We start from the raw sequence: 24,379 nt of genomic DNA, 5'->3' as shown, positions 1-24,379 counted from the left end.
TTGAGAAAGTTAAGAGGTGATATGATAGTCCTTTTTAAACATTTGAAAGGGTATCCTATTGAGGATGGAGGAAGCTTGTTTTCTTCTGCTCCAGAGAATAGGACACGGAGCAATGGATTTGAACTACAAGTAAAAAGTTTCCACCTAAACCTTAGGAGGAACTTTCTGACAGTAAGAGCTGTTTGACAGTGAAATACATTGCCTTGGAGAGTAATGGAGTCTCCTTCTTTGGAGGTTTTTAAAGAGAGGCTGGATGGTCATCTGTCGGAGATGCTTTGATTGTGAGTTCCTGCATGGCAGGTTGGAGTGGACAGCCCCAGGGGTCTCTTCCAACTCTGTGATTCTAAGACAGTATGGTTTTCTCTTTTCCCTCCTGCAGAGTGAAACAGTTTCACAGAATCACCAGCACAAGAGTGTGCTCTCGATCTACGTCACCAAGGCACTTCTGGAATCGGGAATCAATTGCACTGCTGTAAACAGGATTGGCAGAGCTGAGCATCAATTCAGGCTGGAGCTGAGTAAGCTTTATTTTTCTTTTATTTTTTTGGCCTGAGAACATGGAATAATAAATGAGGAGGGGGAGGGGGCTGCCAAGACATCACAGCCTGGGGATGTTCAGCCTGAAGAAGAGAAGGTTAAGAGGTGATATGATAGCCCTGTTTAAATACTTGAAGGGATGTCATATTAAGGAGGGAGCAAGCTTGTTTTCTGCTGCTCCAGAGACTAGGACCTGGAGCAGTGAACGCAAGCTCCAGGAACAGAGATTCCACCTCAACATTAAGGGCTGTTCGACAGTGGTACAAACTCTCTCGAAGTGTGGTGGTGTCTCCTTGCTTAGAGGTCTTCAGACAGAGGCTGGATGGCCATGTGTCGGGGATGCTTTTAGATTTCCTGCATGGCAGGGGGTTGGACTAGATGGCCCTTGTGGTCTCTTCCAATTCTATGATTCTATTATTCTTTCATTGGCCAAGCTTTCCATCAGAAACCCCTGTGCCAAAAATGTGTTGTGGTGGGCCTTCAGATCATTTACAGGTTATGATGACTGTAAGGCGAGAACCCATCATAGGCTTTTCTTTGGGTGTCAAGGTTAGGGTGTAATCAAACTACAGAGTCTTCCCATTCATCCATCTCTATCTTTCTCTCAGGGCCAGAAGTGGCAGAACCTGATAACAGGACTGGTAAGTTACTCCACACATTTCCTATTTATGAAACCCTCAATTAATGGCACTGATATTCCAAGTGCTAACTAGAGGAGAGGAGTTTTTTGGGTTAAGGAGGTAGCCAGATTGGTATTGGATGGCATTGTTGTCTCTGGGCATGACGAGACATGTATTTTCTAGTGCTCAGGAAGGATGCACCTCATCAGTATCTGAGACAACCACCGGAAATGGACACACACCCCTCGGTGTATGACAGTTTTGAGTTCTGTTGTGGAAAGAAAGCAGGAACTACATAGAAATAACTAAAATATACTAGGGGAGGATTGGGTCAGGTACCGTTGTTATGTGCCTTCAAGTCGACTCTTACAGAGACCCTGTCCTAGAGTTTTCTTGGCCAAATTTATTCAGGGGCCTTTTTCTTTGGCTGAGAGAATGCTTTGCTGAGCAGGGATTCAAACTCTAGTCTCCCAAAGTGCTAGTCCAATACTCAAACCACAATATCACATACACACACTCTCTGTCATTAGAATGGGTCAGGTTATACCTTCCCATCCCCTTTCTCCAAATTTGGTGTCAAACGAGAACAAGAGACCCCTCTCCAGATAAGCAGACAAGGAGCATCATCCTCTTTCTTTCCTTCCCCACTGCAAATATAATAGATGCCAAGGCAGAAGAGTTAACAGTTGTCCATCTCCTGGCTCTTAAGGACTTAGAGTCTGGCTGGGCAGGTGGGAGTGTGTTTTTAGCAGATCCCCTTCCCATCTTACCTTTTCCTGTACATCTTGGCCCAGAACATCCAAGTTGTGTTTCCATTATTGCTGAAGGCAACAAACGATTTGGCCAAGCCAGCGCAGTGCCGTTTCTTTGGCTCATAGAGTGTCATGGATTCATATAGCATCCAAAGTTTCAGGAAGGAGGATAAAACATCACATCATGAGGGATGTTGATGAGAGGCAATGACACTCAGCGCCCCAAGTCCAAGAAGGGCCGTGGGAGGGCGGTCATAGTCAAAACCTTGCACAGTGTGGCCCACCCGCAGTTTCCACAATGTTCTCTGCTAAACACTTCCACCGACTGTTCTCCTCCTGTTTCCCCACTCCAATTTGCCAGAGAACGCAACTTCTGGAAGGGCGGAGGAAGGGGGAGCCGGAAGCAGCCTGGAGACAGGTATTAGTTTCACTTCTTCTGGGGCAGCCTCCATGATGAGGTGGTAGACTGCCACCAAACTGAAGGTCTTGCTCCCTGCATGCTCTTCCTGCCTTTTGGTTGTCCGGTGTATGAGTAAAACATCAAGAACCAAAAGTAGCCAGGGTCATGTGTTTGCTTTTGAAAAAGGATTGCACCCAAACATTCTCTGTTTTGCACCTAGCAAAGCTATAACAGATATGGTAAATAATCCCGTGTGGCTCTTACTTTGCATCGTGGTTTTTTTTGGCCCCCTTTCCTCTCCCGCTTTTGGAGATTGTGATAGCTATGTGTTACCTTCAGGATTCAGAGGCAGTATGTCTCTGAATATCCAGTTGCTGGAGAACATGGGTGGGAAAAGCTTACTGCCTTATGTGTTCTGCCTGTGCAATGGAGTGGCCATGGGGGAAAATAAGATGTTGCATGAATTAGACCTTTTGTATAATCCCACCATAATGGTTAAAAGTCTGTTTAAAGCTAGGAAAGCTGTTGCATTGACTTGAGCGTTGGTATGCTGCCCAAGAGGCTGTTGGCCTGAAGATTACTCCTAAGTAGACATAGGTAAAGTTGAGTTGTCACACTGAGGCTTACTTATGAGTAAAAATGGGTAGACTTAACCTGTGCTTTGTATCCCTAGCAAGATAATGTCCACATTGGTAAGAATTGCATCTAAGCCTGTTGCCTTTGCCTTGCTCTTAGCTCCATCCATTGCTAGAATGTGGTTCTCAAATTTAAGCCCAGCCCCAAGCTGAGAAAGGTTGCTGTTTTAAATGCTCTGCGCATGTGTGTGTGCATGTTTAGAGAGTTTCCTTTGACTGGTCACTTTGGAATAGGATTGGGAGAGCTGGCAAATACTTGGTGTGAACCTTGAAAGGTGATTGTTTATGTATTTTTATGAAATAGAAATTCCATAGATGCAGGTACTACATTGTAATTTTTATTTTAGTACTGACGGTTGCTCCCTGTGAAGAACTGAATCCAGAACCTAATCTGCCACTGATAATATAGTTGCCATATTAAAATGTTTTGAAAAGTCTGCTGATTAACTGAGAGGGGCACTGGTTTAGTCAATTAACTGATGAATTTAGAAAATAGGATTTGAGTTGCCTCTCTCAGCCTTCGGACGCATAAAGGTCCTGCAAGAGGGGCATATGCCACAAAGCTTGGACAAGGAACATTTCTAGGAGTTGCCTCCAGCTTTTGACATCTGCTACTCCAGAGACAGAGGGAGACTGGTGGGCTGAGAAAGGATCAAGTAATACGCTTAAGCTTCCACTCACCTGGCGGATAAGGCTCTCGAGCTGTCAGTGGCCACAAGTCACAATGGCCATATGTTTCCTCCAGTGTTGGAGGTTATGTGGTTCTTAATTTCACTTGCCACCATGGGAGGAGAAACCATCATGTCTTGCTTCTAGGCTTCAGACAGACATCCTTGGTCTAGCCACTGTAGGACAAGCCTTTAGTTTGACCCAACACAACCTAGGTACCTGCAAAGCCATCACTGCCCAGGGAGCCATTGCTGGTCTATCCCAGTGCAGCTTAAGTTGACAGGAAGCCATTACTGTCCCAGAAGCTGAGTTGCCCCATCGTTCTACATACTTAGCCTTAATGTTGCCTCCATTCTCCACCTGCTGCACTCCAGATGTTTTCTCTACTCCCACTTCGCCAAGAAATGACTCTTCAGGGTTTGGGTACAACCAGACAACCCCTTACCAAATTCCTGGAGAGATGGAGGAAGGTACAGTTGAGAGGAACCCAGAGAAAGGTATCCATTTGACTTGCAAGACAGCTGCTCTCACTGGCGTGGGGCAGCCCTCCTCTGCCAAAGGGTCTTCCCATCCAATTGGATCAATGCTTGCTCTTGCTGCCTGTTTGTGTATTGCAGACCAGTCCAGACTGGGAGGCAATAGCCGGGGCTTTGTATGAAATGATAGCAAGGATTGCCTTATTTTGCTCCAAGGTAATGCTGATCTTGCCATTAAGAACTATGGTCAGAGTCTTGTCGGTGCATTATGCCAGTATTTTTCCCCCCAGAGTTGTGCAGCATTGGCAAGGGAAGGCAGATAAAATCTGCCCAGTCGTTCCAGTTTCTCCAGCCATGGCACCCACAGACTTTTCCCTCCTGTTGAGACCGTCAACTCCACTGTAGTGCACCGGCACAATTGTGGCCTGTAGCAGCTGTGTCTAAGCGTCTATTGTTTTGCAATATTTTGTTTTGCTAGGCTAAGGAAACAGTAAGGCTGTGGCCTCTCTGGCAAATTTTGTTCAGCTCCTAAGTATTCAGCAGCCCTGGACTAGACACTCCAGAGTCATGGGGGGCTAGGAGCTTGCTCCTTCAGAATAAACAGAAGCTGAATTTGCATTCCCTGTTTTGTGGCTTTTTTGCACTCCAAGAAAATAACTGTATATGGTTTGCCCCCAAATGCCCCCTAGATGATTTGTGTGTCAACGGGAGTATTTTTTGCCATATTTTATGAGGCACCGCAGCCATTTTTGGCCCAGAAGAGGCCATATTTCTTTTAGGAACAGGGAATGATCAAGATTCATTTCTGTTTCAGAAAAAGGCCTTTCCTGGGCCTAAAGTGACCAGGGGAGATGGCAGCTCAAATGTCTCCCCCCCCCCCCCAATATCCAGAGGGCATTTGGAGGCATCTTAAAAAAATAATAATTAAAAATTGGTCCTTGGGTGCTGCCTGCATCCACCCCTGTGTTACACTATTACTGTTGCTCCACAACCCAAGCAACTGCTTCTGGTGGCTTTGGCATTTGAGTAGGTGCTTAATTTCCAAGGTTTTTAGAAACCCTTTCTCTCTCTTCCTCCCAATGGCGTCTGGACTGGAAGAGCTCATTGTGATTGCACAGGTGTGAGCGTTTCGGAGCCGGCGACTAAACAACCTCCAGCGCATAAATGAACTAAAATACAGGTCACTGGAGAAATTCTTTGTGGCCTTCCACCTATGCTCAGGGACCGTTTTTAAAATGTATTTATTTAACTTTAGCCTGCGGGGCTCAGTTCCCCTGGCCAAACATTGGGAGGAAGCCAGAGCAACATTGAAGGCTGTTTTTACTAGCTTGGGTGGATGATTTTCTTTATGTATCTGTCTGCATACCCACCCGCCCTCCTTCTCCATGCCCATAGGTCCGACAAAACAGGAGAGCAAAGGGGTCATCATTGTGGCCGTGGTGATCTGCATCATGGCGATTTCTATCCTGGGTGCCGTCCTTTACTTCCTGCACAAGAAAGGGAAGCTTCCCTGCGGACGCTCTGGAAAACAAGAGATGTAAGTAATTGATCTTCTCTTCCCTTCCCACTCCTCTATTGCTTCTCATTCATCCGCCAAAGGCCACGCTTCCCTTTCTCATCACAGCAAGCGGTTTGCTTCTCCTGATGGGAGGACTGGGGTGGGGGGCTTGGTTGCTTCTGTCCATCCATCCACTAGGGCCAACTGCATGCCACCTTGGGTTCAACAGCATGGTGGAGGGAAATGGCTCCACTTGGAAACCAGGGCTTGAGAGCAAGCACAGCTAAAGACAAGCTGAAGGTGATAGGATACATTCCCTGTGGTGTGTGCAGTGGAGTCATAGAAATCTATAGAAACCAGCAAAGGCATGGCCAGAATCCTAGAGTTGGAAGAAACCCATCCAGTCCAATCCTCTTCTGCCATGCAGCAAGATACAACCCAAGCCCTCTTTGTGACAGTTGGCCATCCAACTTCTGTTTAAAGATGTCCAAAGGAGGAGACTCAACAACAGTGGGTTGAATCCACATTTAAGCATGGCCCTTTCTCTTCCAGCTGCAAATGGTTCTCAGGCAGTTTAAGGGAGCTGTCTGAATGAGTTATATCCCCCCCGAAATCAGGCAGATGCCACCAACAGAAGACAGAGGAGTGGAGACATGGTTGTATTGTTTTTTGTGGGTTTTTTTGGCTATGTGGCCATGTTATAGAAGATTTTCCCCCTGCTGTTTTGCCAGCCACAGATGCTGGTGAAACGTCAGGAAAAAGCTCTTCTAGAACACGGCCACATATCCCGAAAAACCCACAAAAAACTATGGATGCCAGCCATGAAAGCCTTTGACTTCCCAATGGCTGTATTGCTTTTTACTTTACCTGCAGTCTGTTGTGCCCATTGTAACTATCAACCCGAGGTAGTGCCCAGCTGAGCCTCAGGCATCCCTTGGAGGGGGGGGCATCATTGGAAGCATGAAAAATATTGTAGTTTACTGTTTAGCTTTGCTTTGAGAGGACTGCTCCACACTACCATCTCAGAAGACAGCAAGGGAAATATGGACAAGGATACCCCCCCCCCCCCCAAACTGTCCTTCTTTTGCATTCTCTCCCCGTCTTCTGTTTTTCGCCCTCCCTTCACCTGCCTCTTTACCACCCTAAGAGGCTGGTTTGGATGCTCTCTCAACCCTCTTGTGCCCTCCCTCCTCCCTAGCACAAGGCCTGAAGCGCATAAAGACGAGATTGTAGTTGAAGTTAAGTCAGATAAACTTCCGGAAGAGGCGGGGCTTCTGCAGGGCGCCAACGGTGAGAAGCGATCAGCAAATGACCAGGTAGGCCCCCCCCCAGCAGAGGTGAGACACTGGCTTGCCCAAGAGGATCCAGCTTATTTTGGGGAACGGGATGGTGGCAGTGGGGTGTTTTCATGCAGTATTCTCCCTCTCCAAACCCTGGGATCGAAACCCATTTTCACTAACCCTTTCTATCCATTCCAAACGCAAAAAGCCATAAGCAATACTGATGTTTGTGACCATTTGATACCCATAGTCTGGACTGTCACACCTGCCCTACTTCTCCCCCCCAAATATCTCTGGTCTCAGATAAGAGACCTCCAGTTCTCCCTTTGCCTTAACCACCAAGACCTCGATGACCACTCAGGTTTTCCTTTGCAATGCCCCTGAAGAATAGGTGCCATGGGAGGTGGGAAAGCTCAGCATTTCATGCTGCCCAGGTATCCAAAGTGTACAGGGCATTTAGTTCTTGGCTTTGACCCATAATACAAGCGGGTCTCTTGATGTTTCTGTGGCCCATTCTTGCTAAAGGCAAATGTCAGTGAACATCTGTCTGCCCAAACAGCCCTTCACCCTATGGGATGCAGGGCCATTGCCCCACAAAGCGCTATGTCTCCTAGCAGGCCCCATGCCATCGACTCACCAAATAGCTTCCTGGGCTCCCTTTGGACACTGCTTTGCATGCATGCACCACATTCCCCTCCTTGGTTTCTCATTCCCTTGCTGTTAAAAGGGGCTTTACATATGCTGACTGTCCCCATCTCCTCCTAAGCAAGGATCAGCTCAGTCTCTGGGACCAAGCTGGAGCAACCTAGTCCCAAAGTAAGAAATTGGTCAGCATGCGCTTTGCTCAGCTGCTAAGCTTATCATTTTTAGAGATAGCCATTTTGCAAATGACTACTGTACTCTACCTTGACTGCTTTCTATACTACTAACCTGCAGAAATACTTGAGAATGACCACTGCTTAAAGGGGATGGGTGAGTGAGTGGTGGGATTTCTTTGTGTGCACTGTTGAGTATTTTTTTTTTTTTACTATCCTTACACTGGGTTTCTTTTCTTGCAAGGGAGAGAAATACATCGATCTGAGGAACTGAGGAGTGTTACCCGTGCATCTTTTTCGGAGGGTTTCTTCTGTCTTCTCCCAAACGCTTCCTTTCCCCCTTGCTCCCATTGCCAAACTCACAGCCAACGAATGCACATGACCAAATGCAAAGGACCCATCACAGTCCGTCCTAAGGATTTTGAAGGACAAAAAGACTATCTGAAAGAGACTGGCATTCCTTTCTTCTTGAAGACCAAAAGGGGGGGAAAAAAAGAGGAAATACTGTTTTTGAAAGTTATTGTTTAAAAGCATCTGCATTAAGGAGCTGCCTGGGCTGGGAAATCACTCTCTGCCATACATGTTCTAAATTCGTCATGTTTTAGGAGAAAGGAGAAGAAATCTTCCTCCTAACTTATTTCACCAAATGTTGTACCATACATGTACTAAGCTGCTTCAGTTGAATTTTTTAGTTCTTGGCTTGGTTAGAAGTTTGGGTTCTTGGTTAGGAGAAAGAAATATTTTTCTCCTAACATCTTTCTCTAAACATATCATTTTTCTTACAAAGCACTTGCCAAGCAGGACTGGTCAAAGTTAAACAATTCTATTTTTCCATTAAGAGTCTGTCCAAACCTAGGACAATGATAGCCAGAAGAACCAACGTTGGGAGGATTGGAGAAAAGCTCAAGGCGACTTTGGTTTTTACAGAGACTGGCTCTAAACTGTAGAAAAGATTGAAAGCCAGATTGCTCCCTGAACTGTTTCTATTTATCACAGACAAAGTCCTGAGGATGTACAGCTGAAAAGGCTTTGGACCTGAAGCATGGATGGGAAACCACAAAGTGAAGGATGGTAGGATGGTCAGGTCATTGGGGCATAATTTCCAAATAAAGTCATACAATGATTCTGTGCAGGGAAAGGTGCTCTCAGCACTTCAGATGTTAGGATAGCAACAAGGCACCCCCGCTCTTTTTGGGAGGGGTATGTACAAATTGTATAGTCCATTGTGTTTTGATCTGCCGACTTACGTTATACCTCCCCCTTCCTACAAAATCCACAACCCCTTGCTCCTAAAATAGATTACTTAAGCAACGCACTTGGCTGTCTTAGGAGAAAGGCCCCTCTAATCCAGCTTCACTGGAAGATGGAGTGGAAGCAGATGCCTTCTATTTTTCTTTCATTGTGCAGCCTCTGCAAATACACTGAGGACAAGTGGAGACTTGCCTGTTCCAAAACAGTAACGTCAGGATGCTTCCTTTGCCAACCTGGCCACATGGCTGAAGCCAAACCCTTCTGCTTCAGTTCCCCGGTCCCTAGATTTGAAAGGGGCAACAGAGAGAAAAATACTGTAGACCACCTGCTTCTGTACAGCATGATTCCCTATGAGGTTTGGAGTCCCAGTTCCCTCCCATCAGATGTGAACAGTGTCCAACTCAAAAAGAGTTACAATTTTTTGCTTTAGACACTCGTTTTCTGGGTGGTTAAAAGGGGCAAACTTGTTAACCAAAAACGGGGGAGAGACGGGAGTGTTGCGCTTCACCTTGCAAGCCAGAAAATTATCCAAAACGAAGCTTTTGTTATATATATTTTTGTTGATGATGTGTGTGTAAATTTAAGAATGTTTGAGTTGCAGGGTTTTTATATATATTATATATATGAAAAATAAAATTAAAAATCTGCAAGTTGGCTTTTTACAAATAGGGAGAGGAGAAAATAGAATTGCAACAAAGCGCTGCAGACGAGTGTGATTTTTAAATCCCTCACATTTAATGGTAAAGGAGTGATTGGTTTCCCTTGGGAAATTCACATTGAATGCTTCTTGATGATGTTCATTTCCTACACTTTGGAATCCATACATTGTCACGTTCACAAGGGGATTTGGGGTGGGGTGCAGACATTTGAGGCAGGAGCATAGTCTTACTCATATTCTGTCCTTTTCCTAATACTGGGAGCTCAAGGGAACTTGTGTGAATGTGCCTGCAAGTCACCTGTCGACTTATGGCAACACCATTAATTTCATAAGGTTTTCTTGGGCAAGGAATACTCAGAGGTGGTTTTGCCACTGTCTTCCTTTGAAATGGAGCCTACAGCCAAGTACTAGAGAGGGCCGATCCTCAGTTTCCAAGATCAGATGGGTTCTCCAGCTCCAGACACCTCCAGTTCAGCCATGCAGGCTTGCTAAGACCTTTGAGGGCCAGCAGGGTGGTGCCCATCAGACCTGGGAGCCAAGATTTCCACATCCTTCCATTTATCTGCTGTGAGAACAGTCTGGCACATATACTGTGCCCCATTTTGCATTCTGGAATTTGTGTGCATTGGGAATTGGGGAGGGTTGCACAACCACACATCCTCCTCTCTGCCTATTATAGCTGGTGGCAGAGTCCATAGAGGCAACGGCTTCCTGAGAGACAAGTGCTCAGAGCCAACTTGTATGGAAGCTCCTTACTGGTTATGATGGGTGGACTGCTGGGGGCACTTGAAGTCATGCTTTCCTTGGCTTGCTCCCATTACCGCCTCCCCTCACCTGGGCATTGCTGTTACAAGGCAACGGATTGGAGGGATTTTCCCTCATCCAGCTGCTCCCCCTTTCTCCATGGTCACATCATGGTCTTGTCTAGTCTCCTTTCTACCCATGATGAAGAATATGGGAGAATTCGAGAGGGAAGAGTAATCTCCAGCCAGACAACCATCCCTTCAATCTGGGCATGTTTGCACATGGCTGCAGCACGCTGGCTGAATTCCTTCCTTGACTCTTGGGTGGTAGCTATGGTGGGGGTGAAGAAATGAAGACAATAGAAATACAGAGACGGCAGAGGATGATATTATAGGAGAGCTTTTAAAAGTATATAGGTGAGAGCAAGTTGAAAGGATCAGAACTGGAGAGGAAAGAAAGTTCTGGAGCGGGAAGGTCCAGAGTGAAGAACAAAGGAAAAAAACAGAGTGTGACAGGAATAAGGCTGATCTTGCAAAGTTGATCCCCACAGCAGAGACGCCAAAAGGTCTACCTTTTTCCTACCTGTTGGAATGAGTTGGAGGAGCAACACATGCAAAGGATGTTTCTATTTCAGGTTCTGGCAAAGAAGTTCAGTTTCAGGGAAGCCACAACTGACACAACACAACCAATATGCTACAACAAAGAAATTTATTTAAAAATAAAACTTTTGTTTTTTGTTTTTCCTTTTATCGACACACATCGAATACCATAAATCTTCCCATCTCCCCCCTCCCCCCCAGAGCTCTTTAGTGGGCAGCTTACAAGAATGAAAAATAGAAAATAAATAACATTAGTATAACCTCTAAAACATTAACAATGCATTTGCAGAACAAAATGAAGACCAAACGAACCTTAAAGCTCGGCTACTCTGTAAGAATATTTACCTTCTGTCCTTATTCTTTACAGGTCTGAAAGGATTAAATACTGCTAATATATATTTATTTATATTAATGACATTATAACTTTTAAAATAGTGAAAATCTGAATTTTTTTAACACTGATATTAAAATTGGTTCTCAACCTTCAAGAGAAATAAAGCTACTTATTAACCCCTCTCCCACCCAACAAAGGTCATTTGTAAATTTAGCATTTCAGTCTTCACATTCCCCCCACTTGCAGTTTTGACTCATGAGGACAGCAGTTCTCCATCAGTGGGCTAAACTGGTGAATTATACCGCTCCAGAATTGGCCATAGGAAGGGTGACATAAAGCCACACAACATGCTCATTCCGCAAAGGCAGCTGCAGCGCTAAGAGTCCGGGAGGCAGAGTGTTTGCAAACAGAGAACCTCTGGAAACCAAATAGGCACGAACACTGAATGCTCAGGGATAAAATCCACAGGAATTTTGTCTTGGGTGCACATGGACAGAGAGAGAAAAATGAATGGGAGTTTCAACATTATGTTGCACAAGAAAAGATCCTGGTGGACCATGTTCAGTCCCTCCAGTGTTTTGGAAATGGAGGCCCCACCAAGGAGATTGCTCCCAAATGTTCCAGGAGGTGCAGCTGGACCTTGCTTTCAGTCAGATGTGACGTAAGTCTGCATTCTTTTAAGGAGGAAAAAGGAAGACAGGGCAGCTTCGTTTTCTTTCTTGATGACCCACACCATCATGTATGTTTTAAAAATTCCTGCATCAGAGTTGTTCCCCCTTTAAGTCACACTTAGGGTAGCAGTCAACACCAACCATGCATGGTTAGTATGGGGCTTAAGGTAGGAAAGCTTGTCAGGCTGCGCTGCCACATGCCACCACGCTCAATTTGAGGGAGGGTCTTCTTTCAAGCCATTGTATACAAAGAGCAGCTCCTCAGCTTTCCCTGGTCAAGTTTTCCATCTGTCTCTTTTCTTTTAAAGCCTGGCGATACAGCATTTTTCCTATTCAAAGGCACTATACATTTGGCTTTAAAGTAAAAACAAAGTCCACCTTAGAGTAAGAGACATGGATGGGGTGGGGAAATTGAAAAGCAGCAGGGGTTACACCTTGGGAAGCTACACCTTGGGAAGCATTTCTGCGCTGCCTCCCTTGTGCTTGCAAACGAAGACATTCATGTGGTTTGAGGAGAAAAGAGCCACTTAAAAAAAGTTTCCTGGTATAAATTTAAGACACAAGAAGTGGATAGAAAGGACACATGCAGAAGAGTCCAGTCAGCTACACATGCTACAATGCTGAACCATGTATATCTAATCTGTGGAATGGTCCCGATAGGCAGAAGTCTTCCCAAAAAGAAGGGCTGACCCTCTTGGGAGTCTTACAAATGCCCCATCCACAGAGACAAATTATTGGTGCTGCTACTCCTGTTTTGGCAAAGGGAGGGCAACGCTTGGGCCAGCTGGGAATTAAGGCCAGTTTCCGGCGAATTCCCCAGTGCTTCCTAAACTCACAGCTTCTTCCACCAGTGGAAAAGCCCAGCTTCGCAAAGAACCTGCTCTTAGCAAACCGATCCTCCATTCAATGTACAGTCAGCAGGAGTTTTAGGGAGAAACAGCACAAAAGATAGAAGCATCCAAGACCACAACAACTTTTCACACTTAGAAGAAAAGCAGAGGCCACTTGATTCTTAAGAAACTACCAAGTTACAATTCTTTTTACCCTGTGGCTGCTTGTAAGAGAACAGAGAGGCTTCGTTTAGTGCTTCTAAATGCTACCTGGATCTCAACAAACCAAACCAAAAACAAACACTCTCTAACATGCACTATGATTGAAGTCTGTGAGGTTAAAAATCTTCACAGTGTTTCATATGAAAGCAGCAAGATTAGACTGTTGTTGCCACTGAGTGTACAGCGCATGGAACATCAGGCAGCACCTTCACTGGGCCACAAAAAGTTACACAAGGGCCACTGTTGGCCAAATCAGTAACTCAGCTTTACCCACATTGTAGGAAACAGCCAATTTATTCCAGTGGCTCCCAATCTTCAAGCTTTCCCATGTAAGCATCATTGCTGGAGCTGAAAAGCAATCTGCTACCATTGGGTGCCTGCACAAATATCCTCTGCAATTATTTCCCAGGGATCCAAGCGCTTATGGACTATCATAATCATGGTTACCCACATAGAGTGAAACACAATCCATACAAGCAGTTTTCCTCTGGCCCCGTCTTTCAGTGGAAAAGACTTCATTACTTTATCTGGAGCAGAAAAACCAGTGTCTATTCAAGCAGGCAACTGCAGGGAGGAAAAAATTAAACAGGTAATGTATTTCAAGATATACATCTTCGTGTCATGGCTAATACTGCAAATGCATAGACTGCAGTAAAGGCTTGGTGAGTGGGTTTTTAAAAAGGAAGTCTTCTGAATGCAAGCTGCCTGCTCGATTGTGGTTGTCAAAACCCCAATACATCTTTTTCTAGCACTGCCATCAAGCTGCCACAATCCTCAAGCAAGAGTGCCTTTCACTCCTTTCAAATACAGCAATGATGGTTATTTTTATTTTTTTAAAAAAATCATAACAATTTTCTTGTCACCTGGAAAAAGGTCTGAGCTTCCTCCCATCTCTAATGGAGCAAGAAAGGAGAAAAAGATCCCTGTTTTTCACAATGTTTTGGGAACGGCTCAGAGTTGAATTTTCACTGCCGAGCTATTAAGAGATTTCCATGTAGGCTAAACACACTTTACTACATCAGTGCATAAGAGACCCTGCATATGGTTCACTCCCACTGAAAGGAAGCTCGCTAATCAGAGGATGGAATGGCTGTGATGCCCATGAGACCTCTAGATGCCCCAAAAATGGCATATTGTGTCAACCAGCAATAGCATAAGGAGTGTTGTCAGACACTGATCAGGCTCCACTCCACAATAGTCCTGCTTCACATCAGAACACTTCAGAGTATAATGCTCGGGGCTAGAAAACTAAGCAGCTTCTGAGCCTCGCCGGCATAGGTGAGAAGTCCAGCACCCACTGCCTTAAAATCCAGTGTGTGGCAAGCAACGCTGGAAACAAGAGATGCCTGACTCGGCACAGCAAGAAGGTGGAAATGACTATGAACATAGAAGGGAGCAAGGAAGATGAACAAGAGAAGATATTATAACAGGAGGGAGCTACTGAAATCTCTTGCTTTCTTTACAACTTGTACCCAGTTGCAGAAGGTCTCAAAAGCGAGCCAAAACATACAGCAGCAAAGAGGCCCAAATCTAGTACCCTGAACCCCACGAGGGCACACCATGAGCAATATGGAGATGCCATTGAACATACTGGCATCCAGTTTGAATTCACAGCACAAGACATATATCCCAGCCCACCCTCCCCAGTCCACCAGACACAGGAGCCCAGACATATCTATCGAAAAGCAACACATCCATTCTCTCAAAACTAGAAAGTGCAGGGATCAGGGGCACAAACTGGGGAGACTCCAGAGAAGACACACAAGACTGTCGAGGACACACCTATCCGCTCCATTTCACGCCACTCGCTTTGAAACCTGGAATCGCATAAAACCCTGATGACCAATGCTCTGTCGAGGCAGGCCTGACTTCTCAGGAAGTCTCTTGAGGAGCCTATTAACTCCTCTAGGTAGAAGCTGGGCAGGAAACTGCCCAGGCAGGGTGATGCACAGGGGTGTCCCAGGCAGAGCTAAGGGATGTGCTATGTGGCCACATGGGCAGGGGACGAAATGGAGACAAATTCCCGGAGGATATTTTTGGCCATGTCAATATTGTTATGGGCAATGACAAGCGCTTTCTGGATGTCCTGATATGAGTAGCCTTGGCTCATGAGGTTCTCAATCTCACTGGACAGCTGTGGGGAGGCAGCAGAGACCGGCCCTGCTCCACTGCCTTGCAAGCAGCTGCCTGCTTTCCGTTCAGAGTTAATCCTCCGAGGCAAGGGCTTGGGGGGCCTCTCAGGAACTTGGGAACCATCAGAAAAACCTGGAAGATAAAGAAAGGTAGGAGTGAGAGGAAGAGGAACAAATCTCTGAACAGACAGGAAACCATGTCCAGGAAAGATCACTCTACTTTGGGATGGCAATTTTTCACAACTGAACTCCAGTTAATATTAATCAAAGTGGGAAAGGTCCAGAGGATACACCTGGAGAACTATGGAGAGTGTGCTGGTCACTGGATTACCAAAAGCTACCCCCCAAAACAGCACTAACTGCTTTTTTGGAACTTTTTTTATGGTTCAGGAAGGTGCTACGAGAATCATTCTGCTTCATAAGACCACAGAGCAAAGTGTGTGCACCACTTCCTGAAGAAAAAAGTAGTAACATGAAGAGAAGAGAGGAATCTGCTGTAATGTTGGTAGCACTAGGGCTGCATTTACACTACAGAATTAATGCAGCTTTGACACTGCTTTAATTGCCATGTCTTAATGCTGTGGACTGTGGGATTTGTAGTTTTGTGAGATATTTAGCCTTCTCTATCAGAGAGCTCTGGTGGCACAACAAACTGCAAATCCCAGCATTCCACAGGATGGAGCCATGGCAGTTAAAGTGGTGTCAAACTACATTAATTCTGCAGTGTGACAGAAGCTTGAGTCTTCAGTAGTAGGTAACAGTGGGAGCAGCATAGTGACAAACATGCAGCCTACATACTGCCCACTTCTGAAATAAAAGCAACACTGTTGGAAGGAGTTGCATACTCACACATTTCAGACAATAGCTGAAATATTTAGGGAGCCATTCACCCTGTTAATCCACTACTGGTCTTCTCTTGGCCCATAAGGCAGCGCAGAAATGTCTAGCTGTGTGGTTTTAAGCTGGTTAAAATGCAAATATTGGCATGCTGGTGTGAAGCAGAAGTAGCGGTCACACTATAGAGCTTCTGAGAAATGCACATGAAAGTGCAGGAAAAAGGAACAGCTGAAAACCAGACTGCCTGCCAGTTCCTTGTTTCCCTTATAAACTAAGAAAGTGTGTATGAGAATGCTTCACAGAACACACTCCAGAGTAGAAAGGGATAAGGACACAATCTATTACATTAAGAGATGAATGAAAGAACTATTAGTTCAGAATCCATTGTAAACCCCCTTTAGCAAAAGGATGTAAACAGGTAGCTACACTACATGCCCCCAGCCCTAGAATATTTATGGGTCATGGAGCTATCCAATGGAGAAATAAGGGGCTGGTTCATAAAAGCAATTACCACTTGTCACATTGCAAAACAGCAAGGGGTGGGTTTAGGTACCTGTTAGAACATCCCCATCCAGAGAGGCACGACTGAAGGCAGAGGCAGCATTGGAGATATCAGAGAGGGTACGGCGAGCCATGGTCATGTGGATAGCTGGTCTAGGCACATCATAACCATCCTCTTCATTCTCCGACTCCTCAGGACCATTAGTGGCATTGGAAGCCATGCTATCAATCCCCTCTTAGATGGAAAAAAAATAACAAAGAGGACCGCACCATTAGCTACGATGACTAATGGCTCTAGATCCTGCTACCACTTTCATAGGGTTGTTAAAAAAAAGGACTTTGAGAACCCAAACTTTAAACCAGCTGGAAAGAGATGGACGGCACAGCAAGTAAGCAAAAGCCTTCCATTTGGTTCACTAGTCTCAAAGGGGGACAATAACAAGAGAGAAGTATAGAATCCCCCTTTAATGAAAGAGAAAAGCCACATGCCATTCTTACTACATTAGAGCAGTGAGTAACATTTTTACATTACCTATCCCTCCTCTGCCCTATATTCAAATCTCTTTTATCAAACTGACAAGAAGTTTATGTAACCAGGAAAACACTTGGGAAGCCTGACAACCTATTGAGTGAACACTCATTATATATTTCCCTTTGCTATATATACTGGAGTGATTAGCACACAGAACATAACAGTTCAGTCAATAAGCAAAATGTTTTGGTTTCTGCCCTCTTCGGTGGTTTAAAATAAAAGTAAGCTTATAGCTAAGGAGGCATCTTCAAAAATTAAATACTAAACATTAAACAATCCCCTTGCTATACATGTCATCAAATTGATTCCATACAGAGTTTGCTTTTTTAGTGTTAAGGAGTAACACCGAGAAGTTCCTACATTCAAGTATATTCATAGTGGAAATGTGAGGACTGACAAGGATTACAAGCAAAAAGAAAGAAAAGGGGGGGGCATAACATTATATTAAAATATTACGTTCTAAACACTCATTTAAGTCCACAGGAGACATGGTTCAGTCTGGGAATGCAAAACAGCTTGCTTCTTAAAAGAAACCTTTGGTCCATCTTGTTCCTTTGCTTTAAAGTTACAACAGTACTGGCATGGCCATGTTCCACAAAGTGACTACATAAAAAGCACTCACCATATTCAGGCAATGCTTCCCCAGATACTCTGCCTGTTACGGGGTTTTTGAGTCTTACCCTTATGTATCTTCCTACACTGACATGCAATGGTATAAACTGCCTTTTTGTTGCTTCAGGGGATAACCATTTGGTCTGGAGTCTCAAACCAAACTGATAAAGACTAAGAGCCCTCCCCCCGACCACCATCTTGAGGGGGAGAGACGAGGCCTGGCCTGGAAAGACTAAGAGCCCTCCCCCCGACCACCATCTTGAGGGGGAGAGAGGCCTTGCAATTTTTTGTATTGTATTGCAATTTTTATTGTACACCGCTATGATCATTGCGGAATAGCGGTCTATAAATAAAATGTATTATTATTATTATTATTATTATTACCCATTATTTTTGAGTAGATACCGCTGTACTTCAGGCAATATTTTTGGTTTGCTTGTATGTGACCAGAGACTTGCTTATCACACTCTAAAGCTTTTTGTGCAAAATGTTGATGTCCATAAATACTCTTCTGCAAATAGTAGCATGGATTAAACCATGGCTACATATCAGTATGCAGTCTGCTGCTTTATTCTTGGGGAACAGTCTGTTTGCAGTTTTCCTACTGACTCATGTAGTCACAGATCTACCCCTGTGGTATAAATGAGTCTTCTTCAAAGAGGCCCTCTCCCAAATGAAATCCTCAGAATCTGAACAGAAACTGAATCTGGAGCAGTTCAAAGGTTCCTTCAGGTTTTTCCCCAGAGTCCTAGTCCAACTCTCCATGGACTACAATGCACACAATTAGTTACCTGAGTCAGGATGGCTGCTGTAAAGTAAGAATAAATGGTTGGAGCTTTCTGGATCATTTGACATGACAATGTGTGGATTTTAAAGGAGGTGTTAGAGGGAGAGGAACATCCTCAAGAAGGAACACAACCCAATGCTGTACACCAAAAATTTATTTTGGTACATCACACACCACCAAATCTGATACCTGGTTCCCAGTCCTGCTCCAACATTCAAACCAATATACCATGCTGTCTCTTGGGCCTTCTCTAGATGACATTAACAATAGGACTCAAGCCCCTTTGACCACTTCATTCACATAAACCAAATAAATAAAAATCCCACAGGCCAAGCTTGGTAGAATCCTTGTCTGTAGCTTCCCTTCTGTTAATTCTATGAAGCCGCCTCTCAGGAAACTTACCAGGAATGCTGGCAGCCTCAGAGCCAGAAGGTGCTGCCTGCGAGTGGATGTTGAACATTGCTTCATAGGTGCACCCATCTATCTCCTGGTCACACTCCAACACCCTGAGCAAAGAAAAAGTGGGGGAAAGGGGTATTTGCTTCAGATGTTCAGCTGGATATGTGCAGCAGAAGCAGATAGCAGGCATTCTTGTGCTCATGGACAAATTGGAGAAGTATGCTAGCCACATGCTGTCTGCAGCTTAGTAAAATGGTTCCTTTTTCATTATGCATTCTTCTTGTAAACCACCTTGCATCCCAGTTTCAGGGAACAGATGAGATATAAATAAAGTGATTGACTGATTGATTGACTGGCTGAAATCTTTTTCTATATGACATTTCTGTGAACTCTCTGAGCAACTCTTCCCACCAACACCCTCCCACTATTAAAAAAATAATAATAATCCCAACTCTTTTGCATGCAACTACTCTCGAGGGGCTGTGGGAATATTTTCATCATGCTTTTAAGCTGTGTGTGTGTGGGTGTGGGTGTGGTGTACCTTCAAGTCATTTGCAACTTATGGTGACTCTAAGACAAACCTGGAGTTTTCCTGGCAAGGTTTGTTCAGAGGTTTGCATTGCCTTTCCTGGATGCTGAGAGCACACGACTTGCCTAATACATCCAGTGGGTTTCATGGCCGAGCTAGGAATCAAACCCTGGCCTCCAGGGTCACAGTCCAACACAAAAACCACTACACAAAACTGGCTCTCACATTTAGGCTACCCTAGGCTTTTTTCAAAGTTTTTTTTAAAAAATGCCCTTTTCTGGGCCTAAAATGATGGTGTGTGTGTGTGTGTGTGTTATAGAATGTAGTGAAAATATCCCCTATGTCCCCTAAAGGGAATTTTGGGACAAAAGGGGGGAGGCAGGGTTTACATGTGACCCATGGGCTTCTCTTTGCCAAACCCTGCTCTGTTAAGACAGATGCAGATGTACCAAATACCATCTGTACATGGAGCGAACTACCAGAGACCTGCATACATACTTCAGGAACCACAAGTCTGCCCTCCTGATCAGGAAGCTGGAGCAACCAATGGCCAGACATTTTATCTCAAGAACATCATGGCTTCTCTGGTTTGTCTCTGCTTGGAACTGAGGCGCAACCTCATTCAAGCACTTTGGGCAAAAGGAAAACATTTTGGGTCCATAGAATGCCACTTGGTCTAAGCCTAGAGAATAATACTTCATCCGCTTAAGAATGTTAACGATGGGAGCATCCTAAACAAGTTCACTTTATTTTAACCAACTGAGGAAGGCAGAAGTTGAAACATATTGCATATTAATTCAACTACTGTATCAAGTTCTGGTTGTTAATCGTTCTAATAAATATACATTTTACTAATGAACTGCATCCGTCTGGAATCCAGAACAAACTTTTGAGAAATTACTGATATTTTAATTAAAAAATAACACTTCATATCATTTTTTAAAATGATGTCAGCAAGCTGTGATTTTGGTATGTTCACCCTCATGTGATGAGGAGGACTGGCAACCAGAGAAAATGTTGAACATTCACCTTATCCAGGACTGGTAAGCCTGTTTTCACAACCTATGGTCATATTCAAAACAGTGACTGTACAAAGGTGGTTCAGAGTGCCTTGCCTGCACCAGACACACGAAGCCTCAGCTTATGTAACAGTTGGAAAAAGCATCTTCCCAAAAGTAGCAAGAGCTCTTATGGAGCTGTCTTTCAAAGTCTGGGCTCAAATAGTTTTACATGCTTTTTCAGATGAATTCTGAAGCCACTTGTTTTTGCTCTCAAGGGTTCCTGTGCACTCTGAGCCCTTGGAATATGTAAAGACAAACAAAGCAAAAGAAAAACATGGCAGCGGAACTGACACAGTCATGCCAATACAGAGCTACCATTCTGTCCTAAATGGGTCTCGCCTTACCGTGAACTCTGGCTCATTTCCAAAGGCAATTTGGCCTCAGGCTTTTGTCCAGCAGAGGCAGGCGGCACAAGGGGCAGGGAGGATGGTGACATGTATTCTGTGTCTTCATCATTTTCAGAGTGCTCTCCGGGTGTTAGCTTTGGCCCATGCGACGGTCTGGGGATAAGAGGGAAGAGAAAGAAGCTTCAGAGTCAAAGCCTAAAGGGTAATGAAGACAAAAAGGACAGCTCTTTAAGAACAACATTTCAAAGCAAATGAGTATAAACCTTCTGATTCATCGGCTGGAACTCAGGAATGCTAAGAACTGCTGCTTGTAAGGGAAAGTATACTTTCGTTACCAATAAAAGTATTGCCAGGTTTTCAAAATAAGGGACAGTCAAAATTCATGGCAAACAAGGTTAACAATCAAAAAGCAGCTATTAACAAAGTATTGATTTCAGTCCACTTAGTCATATGTTTCTCTGTAGTTAACATATTATCCGCATTCATAAATTACATTTTTACCTTTATGAACAGCTGGCACCGAAAGTACAGAATTTCTAGGCATCTTGTTCACTCTATGTAAAAGGAAAAGCTTTCCAACTCTCATATAGGGGAGATTCCTTACAATAAAGGACACCTGGCTATTCTAGTCAGAAACCTTACTTCACAGAGTGAATCTACCTACATCTTCCAGGAAACAAAGGGCCTGAACCACTGTGCACAGAAGAGATGCCCCTTCAGCTTGGCTGACCTTTGATGTGTTGCATCATTATGATTCATGATGCTTCCTTTCCTCTCCCCACACCTCACCCCGATGGTTTAATAAACGGACAGCTCTATAATTCTTCAACACATATAACACATTGTCTTTGCACTCAATGTCATACAATTTTAAATTTACAAAAAATCCACAACCCAGCCACATATGATTAGCTCAGTGTAAAATACGCTGCTCTGTTCCAGGCACTTTAGCATGCCAGTGCTGTATCCCAGAGCACAGAGAAAGCACATGCTTGAACTACCACACACAGGAGACCTGCTCCCGAAACAGGAAAGCATCTACAGAACTATAGCCACTGGTAATGGACTGTGATAGTCAACCCTTCACTGGCTGTATTGCTGAGAAATGTTATCTGCAAAGGCTCCTCGAAGAAACATACCTTACAGCAAGAGAGTAGATGGCATTGGCAGAAGAAGAAGGTTTTATTTTAGAGTGTTCGCTGTCCAAGCCAGTTGGGAGCCCACCGGGTTGGTTCTGCAAGAAAACATGATGTTAAACACCATCATCAGCAGGTGATTTGAGAAAGAGAAAAATAGACATTCTCACTAGGTGCACATATATTTCCTTCTAAAAAGGAACCTCTAGGCATCACTTACTACCCATTCCAAAGAAGTGTAAGAGACCTGACTGACACTGGATGTACTTGTTTTGCATTCTCTGATCGGCTACTGTTTGAAAATATACTTTGAACATATGACCAAGCAGATATGGGGCAAATATATTCTATATGTAAATATTTAATCTCCAGAGAACCTTTTCTCTTGGTTGACACAATAAAGTTACTTGGGATGTACACAGCTAAGAACCTGGCTCAGTGAGACTGCGACTAGATGAATGTTCAAGATTTGGAAGTTAAAGCCTTTTATTCATATGAACAATTACTGACTCAACAATACTGTAATGACACCTCATCACTCTTTCAAAACTTCTGGCTTCAGATTGCCGGGGTTAAACTGATATCAACAGCAGCATAAGGCTTGTGCTGGAAATGGAAAGAATACGTGGGTGGCTGTGTATTTCCAGAAGTAAAAGTACTTGCCACACTCCTTTCTAAGCCACTTCTTCAAAATTCCACTAACCTTCCTGCTATTAACCTGAGAGGGGTTACAGGACATGAATCAAACCATTTACTGTACAATGCTGTGAGCCAGTTCATTGTACTTGTTTTGTTATTTATTGCTATTGTTAATCGCTATCTTATTTTATTGTTATTGTTTAATGCAGTGCTATGTTACATTTGTTTTTTAATTCATGTTCATTGTTATTGACATGTATTATCCCCTCTGTTGTAAGCTGCCCGGATTCCCAGTGGTTGGGCAGCATATAAATAAATCCTATTATTATTATTATTATTATTATTATTATTATTATTATTACTACTACTACTACTACTACTACTTCTATCCAATATCGGTGGCTGCTTCCAGGTTCTAGAATTCCCTTCCCAGAAAGGTTGAACTACCACACTCCTTACTATCCTTTCTTAGGCAGGTGATACCTTTTTGTTCCAGCAGTCCTTTGAGAGCTGATTGCTCAGGTGGAAAAGGGATTTTCATGTGCCTTAGAATCAAAGAGTTGGAAGAGACCACAAGGGCCATCCAGTCCAACCCCCTGCCATGCAGGAAATCACAATCAAAGCATCCCCGACAGATGGCCATCCAGCCTCTGTTTGAAGACCTCTAAAGAAAGAGACTCCACTACTCTCTGAGGGAGTTTGTTCCACTGTCGAACAGCCCTTACTGTCAGGAAGTTCATCTTAATGTTGAGGTGGAATTCTTTTTAGCATTATGGCTTTAACCACTTTAAATTTTATTGACAGTTTATTTGAATTTTAATAATAATAACAATAATAATAATAATAGTTTTCATTTATATTTCCCACCTCTCCCATGGATCGTGGCGGGATTACATCAGTAAAATAATACAATACAAATACAAAATATAATCAATAAAATAGTAATACTGAAATGCAAGCATTCCTATTAGTTCTATAAAATGGCAAAGTCATCGGATAATCAAACAATCGTAGTCAGGAGTGGCGCATTTTAATTTTTGTATGACATATACTTTTTAGCTATCTCTGCTTAAACTTTGTACATGCACTGAATCCCAAGAATGGGGAGAAATGTTGGATACAATAAACAGGGGTTCCCAACCTATGCTTCAAGGAGCGCTTAGGGCTCCACGTGCACTTCCCAGGTGTTCTGTGGCCGCTCCAGGAAAATGAAAGAAATAAAAATTGAATTAAATTAAAGAATAAGAATATATTCATACACACACACACACTCCTTAAGGGATCCGCCATAGAAATAAGAGCTCCACGAGTCAAAAAGGCTGGGAACCTCTGCAATAACACACAGACTTTTAGGACGATGCAGACATACATGAGTGCACAAAGAACAGACCCTTTTGGTATAAGGGATGCTTACCACTGTGGTGTCCAGGCTCAGGGTACTTCCATGCCGGTAGGCTTCTCCTCTGGTATCCATTTGAGAAGGCAGCGAGAATGGAAGGGAGTGTCGGTTTGTCAGGTCTCTACTTGCCCAAGGCTCACCAGGGCTTAATGCCACAGCTGGAGCCTTGGGGATTGGCCGTGTTGGCCAAACTTCTCCCTGACGGTTACATGGCACAGGGGGTAACTTGTCTCTAGTAGGACAATCTCCTGGCGTGCAAGGCAAGGGTCGTCTCTGAGGACGAGTATCTGTCCCAACAGGATGTGGCCTGTCTGGAGGCGGTGGAGGAGGAAGGTCTCGATGCGTTGGTGGGATCGGCAGAGGTTTATCTTTGTGAAGGGAGCCGGGTGCAGCCTACAGAGCAAGAAAATGTCAAACCTTTCAAGCAACACCTAGCCTTGAGATCAGGATACTGGCATCTTACAAGAATCTGATACT

At 44.1% G+C, this 24,379-nt stretch overlaps 2 protein-coding genes across 5 annotated transcripts in view; one reads left to right on the top strand and one right to left on the bottom strand.

The window, feature by feature from the left end:
• Positions 1 to 8,184, top strand: part of MCAM (melanoma cell adhesion molecule) — a 45,340-nt gene extending 37,156 nt beyond the window's left edge. For 2 of the 4 annotated variants that reach the window (XM_089537449.1, XM_089537452.1), the window contains exons 12-17: positions 380 to 518; positions 1,146 to 1,178; positions 2,271 to 2,327; positions 5,485 to 5,626; positions 6,786 to 6,903; positions 7,927 to 8,184. In XM_089537449.1, coding sequence (XP_089393575.1) covers positions 380 to 518; positions 1,146 to 1,178; positions 2,271 to 2,327; positions 5,485 to 5,626; positions 6,786 to 6,903; positions 7,927 to 7,956 — 519 coding nt within the window. In that variant the 3' untranslated portion in view covers positions 7,957 to 8,184. The remainder of the gene's footprint in view (positions 1 to 379; positions 519 to 1,145; positions 1,179 to 2,270; positions 2,328 to 5,484; positions 5,627 to 6,785; positions 6,904 to 7,926) is intronic. The other 2 variants (XM_089537450.1, XM_089537451.1) reach the window with 2 other exon arrangements.
• Positions 8,185 to 11,024: 2,840 nt separating this feature from the next.
• Positions 11,025 to 24,379, bottom strand: part of CBL (Cbl proto-oncogene) — a 46,212-nt gene continuing 32,857 nt past the window's right edge. The window contains exons 11-16 of the mRNA XM_089539155.1: positions 23,918 to 24,295; positions 21,868 to 21,962; positions 20,726 to 20,881; positions 18,795 to 18,898; positions 16,514 to 16,696; positions 11,025 to 15,256 (exon numbers count right to left, since the gene is read on the bottom strand). Of these exons, the coding sequence (XP_089395281.1) occupies positions 14,973 to 15,256; positions 16,514 to 16,696; positions 18,795 to 18,898; positions 20,726 to 20,881; positions 21,868 to 21,962; positions 23,918 to 24,295 (1,200 nt within the window). The 3' untranslated portion in view covers positions 11,025 to 14,972. The remainder of the gene's footprint in view (positions 15,257 to 16,513; positions 16,697 to 18,794; positions 18,899 to 20,725; positions 20,882 to 21,867; positions 21,963 to 23,917; positions 24,296 to 24,379) is intronic.

This window comes from Sceloporus occidentalis, unplaced genomic scaffold (assembly GCF_023333645.1).
Source record: "Sceloporus occidentalis isolate IW3139 unplaced genomic scaffold, rSceOcc1.0.p SCAF_9, whole genome shotgun sequence".
In the NCBI taxonomy this organism is placed as follows: domain Eukaryota; kingdom Metazoa; phylum Chordata; class Lepidosauria; order Squamata; family Phrynosomatidae; genus Sceloporus; species Sceloporus occidentalis.
The sequence above is the reverse complement of the archived record's forward strand: the minus strand, read 5'-3'. Positions and strand labels throughout refer to the sequence as shown.